This window comes from Schistocerca nitens, chromosome 1 (assembly GCF_023898315.1).
Source record: "Schistocerca nitens isolate TAMUIC-IGC-003100 chromosome 1, iqSchNite1.1, whole genome shotgun sequence".
Lineage (NCBI taxonomy): Eukaryota > Metazoa > Arthropoda > Insecta > Orthoptera > Acrididae > Schistocerca > Schistocerca nitens.
In genome coordinates, this window is record NC_064614.1 from 949,604,613 (window position 1) to 949,621,634 (window position 17,022).

Consider the following 17,022-nt stretch of genomic DNA (forward strand, 5'->3'; position numbering starts at 1 on the left):
AACGAACCTAAACTCAGCCGCTGTCATAAATGACGCGCACTTTAATCGTGGCTGTCTTGAAATATTTCATGGTTCAAATGGCATATGCTGGTTTTATTCCTGCTTTCAAATGTAGTTATAACAGGCACAAATGAGATATTGCACTTTATTCCCTGTGACACCTGAGAAATATTCCAGGATTTCCTTCAGTACAGATGACAAGTATTGTGTTAGCACAGTTCTTTCCCACTCACATCAAATGATACAACTCAAATGAAATTACCAATTTTCCTCATGTTATTTGGCATATTAGACTTACCAGACTGCGCATATGCCATTCACTGAGAAAAGAAGGTCACACCTCCATTTACAGCTCAGCTTATTCAAGTCGTCAGTGTGTTGTTCTCTTCAAACACTTACAGGGCTATAGAGTTACGACATTAGAAATGTGTTTACATTCTCAAAAGTCTCAAGCTGCAGGCTTTAAGAGAAATGCATAATCATTTTCTGCCCCTAATAATTAGTATCATGACCATTGATAATCTTTTTTTTTTACTATAAAATTTTCAACTCAGTACATAAACACTATTCACTATAGACGAAAGTTAGTGGTACGATAGCAGATATGGTAGAACATAGTCATGGTGGAAAACACCTTTGAGTCTAAGACCACAAATTTTCTCTGGTGAGCCAGTAGTTACTTGTTACTTGGAGACTACAGTAGTGACATCTATGTGAATAAGGGTTACCAAGAATCTCATGGACATAAATGAATCTTATCATTTCAGCTTAGTGTTAATTCCATGTTTTCAGCTACGTGCCTAAATTTCACTCTATGAGCTGAGTAGTTATCAATCCCCCACCTTTCTCCACTACTGACCCCTACAACATGATCCTGGCACCTGAACCAGAGTGTAGGAACCAGCCATCTCCGATTGAATAAATATGAGGACACTGATAATATCTCAATATCTTGGCAAATTATTGTATGTGACAATTCTGAAATATCACAAAATCAAGACAATGACAGCTTGATGGAAATCAGAGTTTATCACCACCCAACAAGAATGCAGTGTAAAAGTCCTTTAATGGATCATCAGGCAGAGGTCTCCTCTGAGGCTTTCACATTTGCATACTTTCATTGTATAATGCAACTTCCTGGTAACAGGAAGCCAGTTTTTGTTCAACCGTAAGTTGTCAATGAAGAGAACTTGTCTTCTAACAGTCAACAGATGCCTACTGGGAAACTTCCCACTATACAGAAGGAATCTATATTCATTTTTTAACCACCTAATAGATTTAATGGTTTGCAAAGGTTTCATGAACAGATCTGGGAGAGGAGCAGCTTGAACTTTACTTGGCTTTGACAATCTGATTCCAGCAGTAACTTTTCTAATTCCTCCACAACAAGATGGAAGACTGATAATATTTTCAAAGACTATATTCATACTGAAAAAAATTGAATGTTTATCCCATTGTTTATATACTATCTAAAAATTGCATACAACTTACAAACATTAGCAATGGAGGATAATACAGCAGTGAGGAGACATGACTATGCAATACAGCACAACTCAGTGATACCAGAATATAATATTTTAGAAGTAAGCCAAGATGCAGAACGGAATCCACCATGTACAGAAAGAAATTCTAACATAAAATTTACTGTATTTCAGTAACAATCTGTGTCAATATTATGCAGAAGCTTTCCTAAAGAAAATGTACAGAAGCTCAACAAAAAGAATATAATCCATTGATAACTAAAGGTAGTAAAATATGCTGTAAATGAAAAAAAGGTGTATGCAATATGTAAGGATCCTTAGCAAGTTATTAAAAGGTCCAAAAATATAATTATCATGACAGAAATAAATAATGCTGACATGAGAATTGATAGTGTGTATAGAGTATTGCAAAATGAGAAAAGAGTAAAACTGACATTACACAAGAATGAATGTGACATAATTCATAAGCTGCAGGTAATTTAAATAATTTTTTTTCTAAATGTAGCAGCGAAAGTATGTTTAAATTGTTAAGTTAAAAACCAAAGGAGTATAATGAAGAAAGGAATCCACCAATTATTCCATCAGTACTAAGTCAGTCAATATCACAATGCATATAGCAGTATAAAATAAAATCTAAAATTTGTCAATCAAAATATGCAGATTTCATAGAAGATTACTGTATAAGCAAATGCCAAAGGTATTTAAATAAATTAGGAGTTTAGTAAAGGAATTTTTTTAAAACTATAACCAAACTTTATTGAAGTTCTGTCATATAAGTAGTACAAAATAAACGTCTATATAAACAATGTGATGCATAAGCTCAAACAAGTTCAACAGATAACAGTATGCAGGCACTCAACAGCTTTCTAACAGTAACTTTTGTTGTGAAGGCACATACTGCAGACTACTAAAAATGTCATGTTTTATCACAAAATTATTGTGTACAATGTCTCTCCTCAATGGCTGCAAAAATTTTATTTCAATAGCTTTTGCACTGGCTAAGCGGCACAGATATAATAAGGCAAAATCTCAGTTACAATAAAATATTGGCTATATGCCCCTCATTATATGTAGCAATGATTTGCTCAACAATATATAACAAATATAACTTTCAACAAATGTCTTATTGATTAGTGTTCCTCTCCCCCTCTTTCATCATCTTTTTTCTTGTTATTACAGAGTGAGTTACTCACAGTATGCATACAGAGAGGGCATTTCACGAGAGGGCATTTCACAATCCGAAGTCACTGATGCATTATTCAAAATGACTCACTGAGTTTTGGGAGCCCTGCATTAATTTGGCTCTCAATTCCACATTCATTGCTTCCTCTCTTGATCCGGAAAAATCCACCATCACCCCAATCAGAGTTCCAGGAATTTGCAACAAGCCAGTATGGAGTGTCATCTAACACACCCCAACCTATGATCTTGATCGCATGGCCACCAAGAGCAACACCAGAAACATGTTGATAAACACCTATGAAAAAAAAAAAAAATTAATATTAGGGAACAGCAAACACCTCTGCAATAATTCCAAACACTACCTAAATATTAAACAAAAAATCCTCCAACAAAACTATATCTTTTCTTTGTCAATGAATTGAAAAATCTAGTTTTTTCAAAGTGTTAAGATGCTGAAACCTAGTCTGTTTGAAAAAGGTTTCATATTTATAATGCAAAATTAACTATTTTTCAGCTGCTCCCCTTTCTGCCCATTCCAATTCTTAAGTAGTAGTGCAGAAGTTGCAGGGAACCACATTCACCACAGGGTGAGTGGCTGGTTGTAACACTGGCTAGTTTTAACATGTTCATGTCACTTGAAGCGAAAAGTCAATGGGGAAGTTGGTTGTCTGGTCTCACCCATTCATCCTGTGATTGGACAGGTTGCAGCTCCTTCAGCTGGGTCCAACCAGGCATACAGGTAGGAAGTGTTTACCAGTTATCAGGAGCTCTAATGCTAGATGTGTTATGGAACCCCTTCGGGAAACAGCATCCAGGGCCGGAAAGAAAGTCAATGCACACTTGTATGTCTGCCTGGGCAGCTCATCCAGACATGGCGGAGGCCCAACCTGTGGTCATCAAGCATGCAAGGTGCAGTCTTCTGCAAGTTGTGGCACATGTCAACATTAATGACATCTGAGGCCATCCTCAGATGGTACAGGGGATTTGGCAGAAGTGCTGAAGACTGCTAACACCATTCAAAGGGTTCAAGCAGACCCCACAATTTGCAGAATCATTTCTAGAGTTTATTCGGGTCCTTTGGAGCCAAGTGGAGGGTCTCAACCAAATGATCACCTGCTTCTGTGATGATATCTGCTGCATTAAGGGGCGGAGAATTTTAGGATTCCCCATGAAAGGTGACTGAGCAAAATCAAGCTATGTACAAGGTAATGACACAACTGTCAAAATTTTAAGGGTAAATTGTCAAAAATATCAGTAGCAATGTTCCTGAATTTACAGACTTATAGTAAATTAGTTATGCTCTAATAATTCTCAGAATCTAGATCTTGCTGAAATCCGAAGTAAGAAGTTCAGAAATATATAGCGAAGCATGGCATATTTATTGAAAGGACAGACTGGATGCCATGGAGGGGGTGTGTTCATTATTGTCAACAAAAAATACCGTGTCCATTGAGGACATAATTGGGTCTATCTGTTAAGTTATCTTGACACAAATAGCAGGCCTAGGTGAACTAAATATAATTACTGGATATTTTTACAGACTGCCCAATTTTGTTGTAACAATTGTAAAATTATTCAAAGAAAGTCTATGTGCAATAGTGCAGAAATACTCAGATGACGCTTTTGTGAAGCATTTCTGAACATGTTTTCCGAAAAGTGTCTTAAACAACTAGTTAAGACAACCCCACCCAATCGAAATATTTCAGCCCTTGTAGCTACAAAAAGACCAGACCTTATAAACAGTGTCGGTATAGAGACAGGGATTAAGTGATTATAATGTCATTGTGACAATAGTTACCAAAGTTAATAGATTCATCAAGAAGGGTAGGAGAGTATGTTAGAATGAGCAGATGAACAGTTAGTAGCATCCCACTTAGACAATGAATGGACGCTATATGATACATAGATATGCAGTAATTATTGGCAAAGTATAACAGATTGTAAATTGCGCCACAGATAAATATGTACCGAGTATATGGATTAAAGATGGAAAAAGACTCACCAAGGTTAAATAATAAGGTTCAGAAATTCTTTGCAAATGATCTTTCTGTAAACACAAGAAAATTCAGGTCATGTGTCGTATGTAAAATCTCTAAAAAGATCAATGGTTTCTACCAGTCACTTGTTGATCAGTCTCTTGTGGCAAGAGAAGACAGCAAACGAAAGCTGAAGAAAAATCATTCATGCAGGAGGACCATACACACATACTGTCATTTGAACACTGCACAGGTTCCCCTATGGAGCACACAGTAATAGACATCCCTGATGTAGAGAAGCAACTAAAAGAGTTGAAAGCGAATTAGTCACCACTTCCAGATGGAAAACCAGTTTAATTTTACAGAGAGAACACTGCAGCATTGGCCACTTACTTAGCTTTCATTTATTGTGAATATCTCACCCAGTGCAAAGTCTCAAGAGACTGGAAAAAAGTGCTGGTGACTCCTGTATAAAAGAAGGGTAAAAGAATGGACCCACATAATTACAGGCCAATGTTCTTCACATTGGTTTGCTGAACAATTCTTGAACATACTCTCAAGTTTAAACATAATCTATCAATGGAAAAATACTCCTATCAGAACACAAAAATGTGAATATTTTCCTCTTTATTTAAAAGACTGACTTCAACCTGATCCCCTAACTGTAACGAACTCACACCAATTCATGCATCACTAAAAGTCACTCGTACCTATCCATTCCCAGTTGCCCTTTCTCAGTCACTCCTTCAGCCCAACTCATTGTCATTCTCTCTGCTTCCCTGCCATTGTCTCCTGTATCACAGTGACAGTCCCCGTCACCCTGTCCTACCACCACAGTTTCTTCTCACAGTCACTGCCTCCCTCTTGCTATCTCTTACTGCTAACATCTCATTCCTTCCTATTGCTGATGTCTTTTCTCAATGTCTCTGTCTCTCTCTTCCTTGTTGTCACTGTCACATACTCTGTCACCCACTTCCACTTTCTCTTTGGGAAAAGAATAGGAAAGGAAATCTCTAGTAGTGGTACAAGATACCCTCTGCTATGTACCATATGGTGGCTTAGAAAGCTTAGATGTAGATCAATAAAAGTTGTGTGGTAACTTCTATTTCTTCATTATATAATAAGGTTGGCAGAACTGGTCACAGCTTTGTTGTGTTGAGGCATATGTGCTGTTCTTAAACTGCAACAATTCTATCTAATGCATCTCCACATTCTATTGCCCTCTTTTTTTAACACACAGAGTAATGGGTAGAACTCAATGAATGTTGTTCTTGGTGTGTTCAGTTGACCCTACAGGTAGCAGAAGCAGTACAGTGGAATAGGGATGAAGAAAGCATGAATCACTACATTATTGAAATGGAACAGAATCCACAAAAAAACTACAAGGATAGAAAATAAAATAATGTAACAGAAGTAATATTACCACCCCAAAGCAATATTACTCTCCCAGCAGCTATTTTTCAAAAGTGATACTTGTTAGTGAAAGGTTTATTGTGACAACTCAATTTGCACTACTGGGGATGACATTCATAAAAAAAAGATAATTTGAACAGATTTCATGTTGCAGCTTAGCATTTTTCTCCCATCACCTGCCAGATATTGCATCAATGAAAATCACAGAACAGTGGGAATTCACTTTCATACAAGCTAAATCACTCAAGATGAAAACAGAGAGTGCTTATGATAGAAGTGTGGTAATAGCCCTTTCTTGTGGGAAGAAAAATTCAGTTGAAGAAACTACAGAATTATACAGAGACAATGTTCCACAGGTACTTTACTTCATGAGCCAAAATTCCAGTACAGTTGATAAGTTTAAAAAATACTATTCAACAAATTTCTTCACTGTTATTATTGCTAAAATTCATATAATATTTTTTCCTTGCTGCTCTTTCTGTCAACAGAATACTGAGAACAGCCTGACTATTACACCTCTTTCACCTGATAATATATACATATTACAGTTCTCTTCACTTTCTTTTCCAATTCTCACCTCAAACCCTACCAAAACCTTCTGCCTCATTATCATACCACTGATAATTTTTTCCACTTAGTGTCAGGCCAATATATTCAAACAAATGTTCATTATATGCAAATATATACAACACGTACCTGATTTATAGTGTACAAAGTCTTCATATACTGTAAATGCACCTTCAACAGGGCCATTTTTCATAATTTCAGCCTGTATCTGTTTGCTGCTGCCTTCAACAGAATATGCCGATTCACCTGTAATGTAAAATGTAGTTGCTACAATATAATTTTTTTAATACAACAATAACATGAATTTAAAAAAAAAATCAACTTGGGTGAGCCACAATGACCTTTGTTGCTGAGAACCTTAAATAAGTTAAGTCTACATGCTAATTTTATTTTTACTGTCTCACTTTAACACTGACTTATGCAAAGATTGTGTATGTGGAACAAGAACATAATCCACAAATGTCAAACACAACCATTTTTGTTCCATGACCAATAGCAACTAAATACAGCACAAAGCACAACAATGAAGGATTTTGTCACTTTTTTGAAAAGTATTACATAGCTGACATGTCTACCACTAGTAGAGACAGGGGTGTCAAGAAATCAGAACCTAGTCTTTCCCAAAGTATTTGGAGTTGCCTTTGTTTTATGTGGGATAGTTCATACATGCACACAAGTGATAGTAACTCATTCTTGAATGAGGTATTACCTCAACTAAGGTCACCAGACAGGCACATACTGTTAACCTGTTATAACTGTGCAATTAAATCTGACAAGTGCCTGTAAAATGGCTATGAAGATCAAGTGAGTTATGCGAAGTGGAACTACATGCTGTCCCAAGGGATTATCTTCTTGGGCATGCAGCTAAGGTCAAAAAAGCGTTCTGTAGAAATGCACATTAAGAACACTATGCAAAAGTGTCAAGGTTAGTGATAGACGTGAGGTAGGAAGCTAGAAATTGCAGAAACAAAGAAGGGGGGGGGGGGGAACTATCCTTTAACTATAGAGGACTGGTGCGTTACACACAGAAGCATATAACAGTCCTTCAAGCTCTTGTTCTTTCTACTAAGAGTACACACATGCAAAACGAAAACACATATGGTTGCGGTAACAGCAAGACTGCTTATTGAAATAAGTTGCCTTGGTAGATGAGGGAGTCTGGGGCTGCACAACAAGATGAAAGGAGTTCAGAGGGTACAGCATATGAGGGATAGAGTGAAGGATGCAGGGGAGGGGAAGAAAGGAGAAGATGGTGGTGGTGGTTGCTGTTGTTGTTTTGTGTGTGTGTGGGGGGGGGGGGGGGGTGTTTGAATGGGGAAAGGTTGGTGTGGACAGAAGAGAGGTGGGAAAAGTTTTAGGGGCATGTGCAGTAGCAGAATCAAGAATTCTCTTCTGATACTTTTTGGATACACACTGTTCAACTCTTGGTATTCTGAAAGATGAAAAGATTGTGAAGAAAGAAAGACTGATACCACTGGTCCAGTGGTATATCCAATATCTAGGACATACATGCTTCAGAGTTTTCTTTGCCTCTTCATTCTGCAAGTTCTGAAATTTCTAAAGGAGTTCTTTTCTTTTGACACTATTCTCTAAGAAATTAAATAAATTAATAAGGATCTTTCCCACTTTAAGTGGTAATCTTCCAGCACATTTTTCAGCTATTAAATCAATCAGGTGGCAAATGCAACCTATGATGGCAATAACTGGTTGAACTTACTTCAGAACAGCTGAAACCCTATTTTTGTGACTTATCATAACAGGAGCACTGTTGGAGCAGAAAGTCACACAATTTTCAGTTGATGGGCCTATGTTATGAGAATTCAAACACTGGTATGGATAGCACAGTACTCGCTACTTTTTCGTGTGGAATAGCATAGAATGTAACAACAACATGATACAACTTGGCATTCGTATCATTGCTTCCACCCGTTGCCAAAGAAAATGGTCCACTCTGAAAACACAACTTCAGATAATACATTTTCCCCATTTTATTTACAATGCATGCTTTTCTCGTGTGAGCACAGTTATATTTCTTTGCAACTTCTAATGTGGGTATCATCATCTCAAATACAGCACCAGCTTCATCGGCTGGGCTTACGAGCACAATGTGTCACCAAAAAGGGTGAAAATAAACAGTCAGCCCTAACTACATCACTGTCAATGTTTTCAGACTTGGCAAAAAAGGTGTTTATTTATTGTTACCTTCCTTCGATTTAACATAACTTCACATGATGACTTACATCGTTTCTTACACCATGTGCAATATTAAAAGCACACCCACATACCACGAGATGTGCAAATTTTTCTTCCTTACTTGATTTTAGTATGCACGGAAAATCAACAGAATATGATTCTTTTTATGTCTGGAAGTGCTGTTTCTTGCTGAATTTATTTGTGAATCCTACAATGGGAATGTAGTGTATGAAAATGTCCAAGAACAAATATTTTTATATGTACTGAAACACCAAAAGGGATGTGGATCACTGAATGTCATAAAATTACAATAAACACTCAAGGCAGTCAAACACTTGATTGAAATATGTCAAAGCACACAAAAGTCCTAAGCCATTAAATGAACATGACACCAACCTCGTGAACAAAGAATATGCACACGGAACAAATGTAATTAGTCCATATGTGGTCAAACAATATGGGTTAAATCACAACAAGTGAATGGAGTGGAATTTGCATATCAGAGCCTGTTGACACTTGAGTTATTGACTATCAGACTTGCCTTCAACCCAAGCAAACAATCGAGTCTACGGAAGTTGAGTGATCATCAAATGTTAACATCTCAAATTGTCGTCCGCGAAGTCATAAAATGACACAGTCTATCTGTAAAACCATAACCTGCTGCAATTTCCATAAATTTTGTGGATAAACTGTAAAAGCTGGCAGGTTTGAATGTGATATGCCTTACAGGTGATAGACATCAAACAGTTGAGGATAGATGCAAGGGACATCAGTGACCCACCATACTACAAGAACCAACTGTTGTTGATCACTGCCTTGAGAATAATTAGGAAGTGATAACACAGCGACACGAGTATCATAGTGCAAACACCAAATACCTTTGACAGTGTAATTAAGGAATCTACAGAAACAAAGAAGTTAGAAAACCTTATAAACTGAATGGAGATTAACAATTTAAACAAAGCTTGAGATCTGGCACTAAATTTATTAAGACCTCACAGGCCATCTCATTCAGAGCCGGAAAACATGCAGAATGTGTGTTTTACAAAACAGTGCAGGTTCCAAAAATCATATGAATGTAAGCATAGCAGGTACCGGGATTCAACCCCAACTGCAAACCATGGCAAATCAACAATACTTCACAGCTCGAAGCACCTGAAGCTGATGGCAGGGTCTGTCACCAAAATATTGTGGAGTAAAATGGAATCAACACATCCTTAAGGTTTACTTTTGCCTCCGGCACACAGTCTGCTGTACACAGTGACAGACTGAACTAAAGAATATGACAAGTTTATGATTAAGAAACACTAACTGTGCAAGTCACCAGTCACTTCAAAAATTTTTCATCAAGTTACATATATATAGACAATAATCTAGAAAAAAATACTGTAATTATTAATATGATTAATTTACCATTAGTTACATGTGGTGTTTTACTAGAGGGATGTGTGTCCATTTTGGCATAATGGGTATTAGTTACATAACATCCTTGACACAAACAGTCTGGCATACAGTAATGCATATACTTCTATGCAATTTAATTATCTCACTTGGAGAGAAGATACAATACATCTATCTACCTTTTTTTACTCAAATGAAACAGGCTGTTTTCTGCACTTCACTTTGAACAGAAAAAGAAACTACATAATAGTATCATTTGGAAGATGTCACAGAATAAAGTCACTGTATTCTAAACCACAGTAAGAGATGCAGGATTTACACTTTGAAATTACACCGATTTCTGATTTTATTGGAAAGCAATAAAACACTTGGTCACTTCAAGTTTCCAGTCGGTGCTTCTTTTTCTGGAGTTTTTCTTTCATTAACTTTAACATCACCAACAACAACAAATATTGTATTCAATGACCAGATTTCAGATTCATTATTTAGTAGTAAATACAATTTTTTTGTTGTTGCCATTGTCTTCAGTTCGAAGGCTGGTTTGATGCAGCTCTCCACATTACTCTATCCTGTGCAAGCCTGATATTCTCCAAATAATTACTGCTACTAACATCTGAACCTGTCCCTGCCCACATGCACTTCCCTCCAATACTAAACTGGTGATTCCTTGATATCTCCTCAGATGTGTCCTATCGACTGACCCCTTCTTTTAGCCAAGTTAAGGAACACAATTTTCTCCCCAGTTCTATTCCGTACCACATCCAATTACATGATCTACACCTCTAATCTTCAGCATTCTTCTTTAGCGTCACATTTCAAAAGCGTCCCGTGTCATCTTGTCTGGATTGCTTATCAACCACGTTTCACTTCCATACAAGGTTATACTCCAGACAAATGCCTTCAGGAAAGACTTCTGATGTTAAATTTCTCTTTTTTAGAAATGCCTTTCTTGAAATTCCCAGTCTACATTTTACATTCTATCTACTTCGGCCACCATCAGTCATTTTACTGCCCAACAGCAAAATTAACCTTAACTATTATGGTATCATTTCATAATGTACTTGCCCCACCATCGCCTAAATTAATTTGACTACATTCCATTACCTTTTTTTTTTTTTACGCTATCCCTATTTCCTCTTTTCAAGACACTGTCCATTACATTCAACTGCTCTTCCAAGCTGTTGACAAAATTACAATGTTGTCGAGAGGCATCAAAGTTGTTATTTCTTCTCCCTGAACTTTAATTCCTTCTCCAAATTATTCTTTGACTTCTTTTACTGCTTTCCATACGTATAGATAAAAAAACACTGAAGATAGGATACAACCCCTCTGACTCCATTAAAATATATATTTTTGTTAAAACATTGATTATTGTACTGGTGCTCTACAGATATCTTACCATAATGCAGATCCTCAGAGTATGACACAGGGTAACTGTCTTCACACTGCTTCTCACATCGAGGTGTATTGCCACCCTCTCCAGAGCATGGCATTCGAGTGCCATTTACATGGTGTTCGCAAGGTGGTATTTCATAAGGCTGACATCCCTACAACAAACAAAATCAACATAAAGACAAATCAATCATGAAATGTTAGGTAAATGTCACTGAGCACTACCAACAACTTGTGCTTACAGAAGACACTAAAACCATCTATCCTCATCTGCCACAAAGTCCCAAATTTAATCTTGCACAATACTAGTATTACATTTTTTCCATCAAATAAAAAGGTTCACGAATTGATGTTGCATGTGTGAATGTGTCAATGCACACCCACCCTCCCTTGCTGTCAGATAACGAAAGAAAACAGTGTCGATCAAATATTATTTCATCTGATTACACATTCAGAACCTTTGATAATCAACAGTCCACTAATGTATTCATTTTTTACATCAATTTTATTACAAGTTCTTTTAATTTTCACTTGCATTTTAACCCTTCAATAAAAATTCTGAAAGTAGAGAAACATTATTGTACGCATTCCTGAAGTAATGTGGAACCAAAATTTGGTTCCTTCTCTTTACAAGTGAAGGTTTAGGGACACAGTACGGATCATTTTACCAACAGATGGGACTATGCCAAAATGTGAAGCTTCTGTCAGCAAGAGATGTGATCAGTTCTCTGTCACAGCTGGTAGACTTTGGTCTTTCCCTTCCATGTAAGTTGGTAATGGCACCGGTTTTTGGGGCTGGAAGCTCGCTAGAGAGTGGCACCTCCACTTTCGTAGAAGATCAGACCATTGCCATATGAGCCTCATTTAGTTTCAGCTCCAATGTGGAGCAAAAGCTGCAGCTTTGTCTCCTTCGCAAATGTTTTGCTAGAGGCACTTGCCACCTTTCATTCTATATAAGTTTAACAGAAGTTGGCAATGTCACTACATATTCATTTACATGCTGAGTGTGACCATCTTGCACTTCAGTCACATTCTAAGGGACACATGCGGGGTAAGATTCCATGTTGTGACGATTGGTATCTTATGATTTGGTTCATCCATCTCTCTCTCTCTCTCTCTCTCTCTCTCTCTCTCTCTCTCTCTCTCTCTCTCTAGCACATTCTATCCAGTCTTCATCTAGCCCAGCACCAATCTTCGTATATCTCAAGCAAGTTTGCCTCAAGCTGTGTAATTTCTGTGCACTTTAATCTAAATTTTTCTATTCGGGTATTATTCTTGACTAGTGCTCATTAGTGAACGCTGCCCTTGGCAGAATATTGTGAACCTATAATCTCTGAATACATTTTTTTTCCTGCTAAATTTCGAATTGTGACCTTTCGCCTCTATCTTCAGTTTCCATACTAATCACAGATTCCCCACGCAAAAGAACACTGACATATTACAAAGTCAGAGACTGGCTGGATAATCATTATTAGAACCCCAGCGATCTGTTTATCTGTTCTGTCTCTGCTAACTGCATCAAGCTGCTTTCACATTAGCTGGCTGGGGTGTGAGCACTGCCGCCAGCCAGCAAGGGGGACCAGCACAGTCTACTTGAAGTACCTGTTAAGAATACACCCCCCAAGAAAGATGGGGGGGGGGGGGGCTAAGAAACCAATGCAAACAGTTTGTTCTGAGACACTTCACCATTGAGAGGGAGGCAAACATTGTAGATGGTAATCTCCTGAAATGCCCTTATCCTAACACCGAGTCTCCAAGAGCGTATTAAGAGGCACAAATTCACCATACAAAATGTCTAAAACACATGTGCGAATTCTGCCTGACGTCCCAATCATAGGCAGCACAATTCTTATACCATCCACAAAGGGTTGGGGTCGCATTGCTGGAAACCCAGTCTCCTTGGGCAATGCAGAAGGCAGATGAAGATCTTAAAAGATGTCGTAGCTCAGCCAGGTGCTGAAAAAAAAAAACTGTTATTATTTCACTGGGGAATAATGTTGTGAAGTACAGTGTAGGCATGAATGGACCAAGGAGGCAGGTTATGCCTCTGGGTCACCTGCTGCCACTGGTTGGGGGGTTGTGGCATCAACAGACATAGGCAACCTGAAAATGGTACCAGGTTCTAGGATAGGCACTTAGTAGTAGAAATTTATGATAAATAGCAAATAGTCACCGAGCACTACGAAAACTGCCCACAAAAAGTTTACAACGTAATTATATCACTGTTATTCACAGTGCAACATAGTTAATACAATAACTACTATATTGCCCCTGCCTTGAATTTAAACTAATTCATGTTACTTTTCACAAATGGTACGATATGACAATTCACACACGCTCCTTCCAAACAAATCTGAAATATTGCCAACATTCAAATTTCTCTCTAGCTGCAAAAGGTAATTACAACGAAAGTATTTTTATGATGCAACAGTTCTGAAGCTACAATTAGCAACAGATTGCAAATATTTCTGTGAACTTCCTTATTAAAGTGAGAATACCATACACAAAATACGTTTAATAAAGGCCATGAAATTTATGTAGTTAAAATGCCTGCCACACAAGCAATAAAATATAAATTTTTGCTTACCTGTGATGAATTGTAAGCTCCACCACTGACAATGCCTTTACGTTTCCAGTATGCCCATGCAGCTCCTGGAAAACCTCCGTTGCAACCAAATCCGCAAGAGTGACAACAAGATACAAGATCTTCTGCTGAGAAGTGGAAATTCTTTTCACCTTTTGAATGAATGCAAACTCTGTCTGACATTGCTTCCACTGCACCAAATGCCTAAAATAAACAAATAAATTGCTTTAGTGAAGACTGTGTGTCAGTTGCTTCACATGGGAAAAAAAAGTACATTTAACAGTCGTTGGCAGCATTGCACTGGTGCCCGGTGTTTGGTTGTAAACAAAAAGACTTTGGTGACAAGAAGATTTTTATCCCATAGAGGGGAAAATGGTTCTGAATGGTTGAATTGGTCACCTTTTATGAAGCACTTACTTGATGCACTGTGGCATGCTTATCCAGTGTTAGACAGCAAATTACATTACAGTAAATCACATTGTCTGCAAATTGCTAACCTGGACAATTAACATATTGGGATGGATATTGAGTTTACTTGTGTTTCATGTGCCATCTATTGCAAACGGATCGTGAGAACTCGCGTTTGCTACATGCTGCCTGTTGACTTTATGTAGTTAGGTGCTTACACCTATATGCAATGTAGCAAAAATAACTGCCTCTAATACTTTTTGCTTATTTAGCATTGCGAGAGTATTTTGATATTTCATATAGTTACCATTTCAGTCTTTAAGATCATCCTGCTTCTAGAGATGGCCCTATTCAGAAAACAAAGGGAAATGGACAATTTTGAAATACTTTCAGATGTTTTTTCTGATGAGTAACTAAATGTTCCTAGTGAGAACGAAGACTGTGTGATGGAATGTATGTACAGTTCTGGGGACAATGACAGTGGCATTTTTAGACTCTTAAAGAACCATAAGGTGACACTGTTAAGTGATTCTGAAAATAAGTATAAAGGTGCTTCTGTTTGTGTGAATGATTCAGTTTGTGAAATGATAAAACGGACTTCTATGAAAGTAACAATCAACCATACATTCTACTATTTGAAGATCATCCTGGGGCCATTAAATTTTCAATGCAATGTGAGTCTTAGCTTCTGTGATTAGCCTGATGTTTGGTAATGACATCTAAGAAATGGTTTCGCAGGGAGTTTTACACCTTCCATGATAAAGCCTGTAAAATGGAAAATGTCACCTAAAGCATTCAGGTGGTCTCATGTTACACAAAGAGAGATGAAGAAATTCCTTGGGCTAATTCCTCTGATGGGACAAATAAGGGAAAAGAAATAGATGGAAAGATTATTTTTAGTTTGAGTTGTAATAATTTTCAACAGATTTGGACATTCTGGCACTTTAATGACAACACAAAATTGAACAATAGCTCTGGAAAACTCTTCAAAGTGCACCCTGTGCTGGATTATCTCTTCAATAAATTCAGGATACTTTAAAAGCAACAGTTGTCTTTCAATGAGGGGACAAGTCCATGGAGAGGACCTGCAAAAATTATGCAGTATGAGTTACTTGTTAGGATGGTGTGCGAGAATGCTATAGGCTATATCTGCAATATGGATATTTGCACTAGTGAAGGGAAGAAATCTGAAGAATCTGTTCTCTCCATTCTTGGCAAATATCTTGGTATGTGGCACCATATACATCAGGATCATTGTTATAACAGTTCCTCTACTGCATAATTACTACTGAAAGACAATCAGAATCTGTGGTACTATTAGAATGGACAAAGATTTACCACAAATTCTGAAATGCAAAGCATCAAGAAAGAAGAAAGCCCAGAGCTGAGTTTTCTGTAGGAAAGGTAACCATCCTCTTAAGGAAAGACAAGCAGGACATGAGACATAACAATTCTCAATGCTTATGTCTCAAATACAGGAAAGAAAAATAGAAAAACCAGAGGATATATTGAAGCCAGTGTGTAAATCAATATATTGCCCACATGAAAGGAGCTAATTATGCAGATCAGTAGCTTTGATTAAACAGACAAAATGTCATCCTCTATCTAATAAACAGTGGAATTTTCAATTCATTTAGAATTTATAATGTCATGAACACAAAGGGGTAAGAAACATAAAAAGAAAAAGCACACACAGTTCCTCCTTTCAGTGGTACAATACTGAATTACGGACTATGATAATGGCGGTCTCTGGACCTAGAGACACACATCACGCCCATTTAATACATTTATTATAGTGCACACTAATAAGATGGATTAGATTGTGATGACTATGTTTACAATTCCATTATGATTATAGTTTACAAAATGCTTTTCTATATGCATTAAAATTGTTGGTTCATCATGTGAAGAAACATTTTATGTTCATATACTGAAAGGTAAAATGGAAATGAATCTTGGACAGGCAGTAGCAATCTGACAAAATTAAACTGGATACAATCTACTTCAAGTAATGCCTCTCCTCCTCACTGTGTATATAGCAGCAATACTGGGAAAATTTGACACCTTTTGTAGGCACCAAAATTAAAAATGTTCTTTACAACATAAAGAAACAAAATGTTACCTGGAAAAAAAGATATTTTATTCTGAACTTACCCAACAGGAACCACAGGATCCTTGATCCCGAATCTCCTTTATTGTAGGGCAGAAGGACCATTTCTCACGGGAATCAAACTCCTCTGGAATTTCCAAGTCCTCTACTGCATGTCTCTGAACAGGTGGTTGGAAGAGGTAGGAATCTGGATGAACTCCCATCAGTCGTTTTAAGTGTTTCACTGGTGTTTCTTGTGGGAAGTTTCTGCCAGCCTGAAATAGTTTTTATTGTTATTACTATTAACTTTAGAAATCCTATAAGCAACAGAACTAC

At 37.3% G+C, this 17,022-nt stretch overlaps 1 protein-coding gene across 1 annotated transcript in view; it reads right to left on the reverse strand.

Annotated features, from left to right (window-relative positions):
- Positions 1–2,734: 2,734 nt before the first annotated feature.
- The window catches only part of LOC126194562 (cathepsin B), a 41,056-nt gene continuing 26,768 nt past the window's right edge, over positions 2,735–17,022 (reverse strand). Inside the window, exons 2-6 of the mRNA XM_049932775.1 lie at positions 16,752–16,961; positions 14,193–14,393; positions 11,613–11,760; positions 6,749–6,865; positions 2,735–2,958 (exon numbers count right to left, since the gene is read on the reverse strand). Coding sequence (XP_049788732.1) covers positions 2,741–2,958; positions 6,749–6,865; positions 11,613–11,760; positions 14,193–14,393; positions 16,752–16,961 — 894 coding nt within the window. The 3' untranslated portion in view covers positions 2,735–2,740. The remainder of the gene's footprint in view (positions 2,959–6,748; positions 6,866–11,612; positions 11,761–14,192; positions 14,394–16,751; positions 16,962–17,022) is intronic.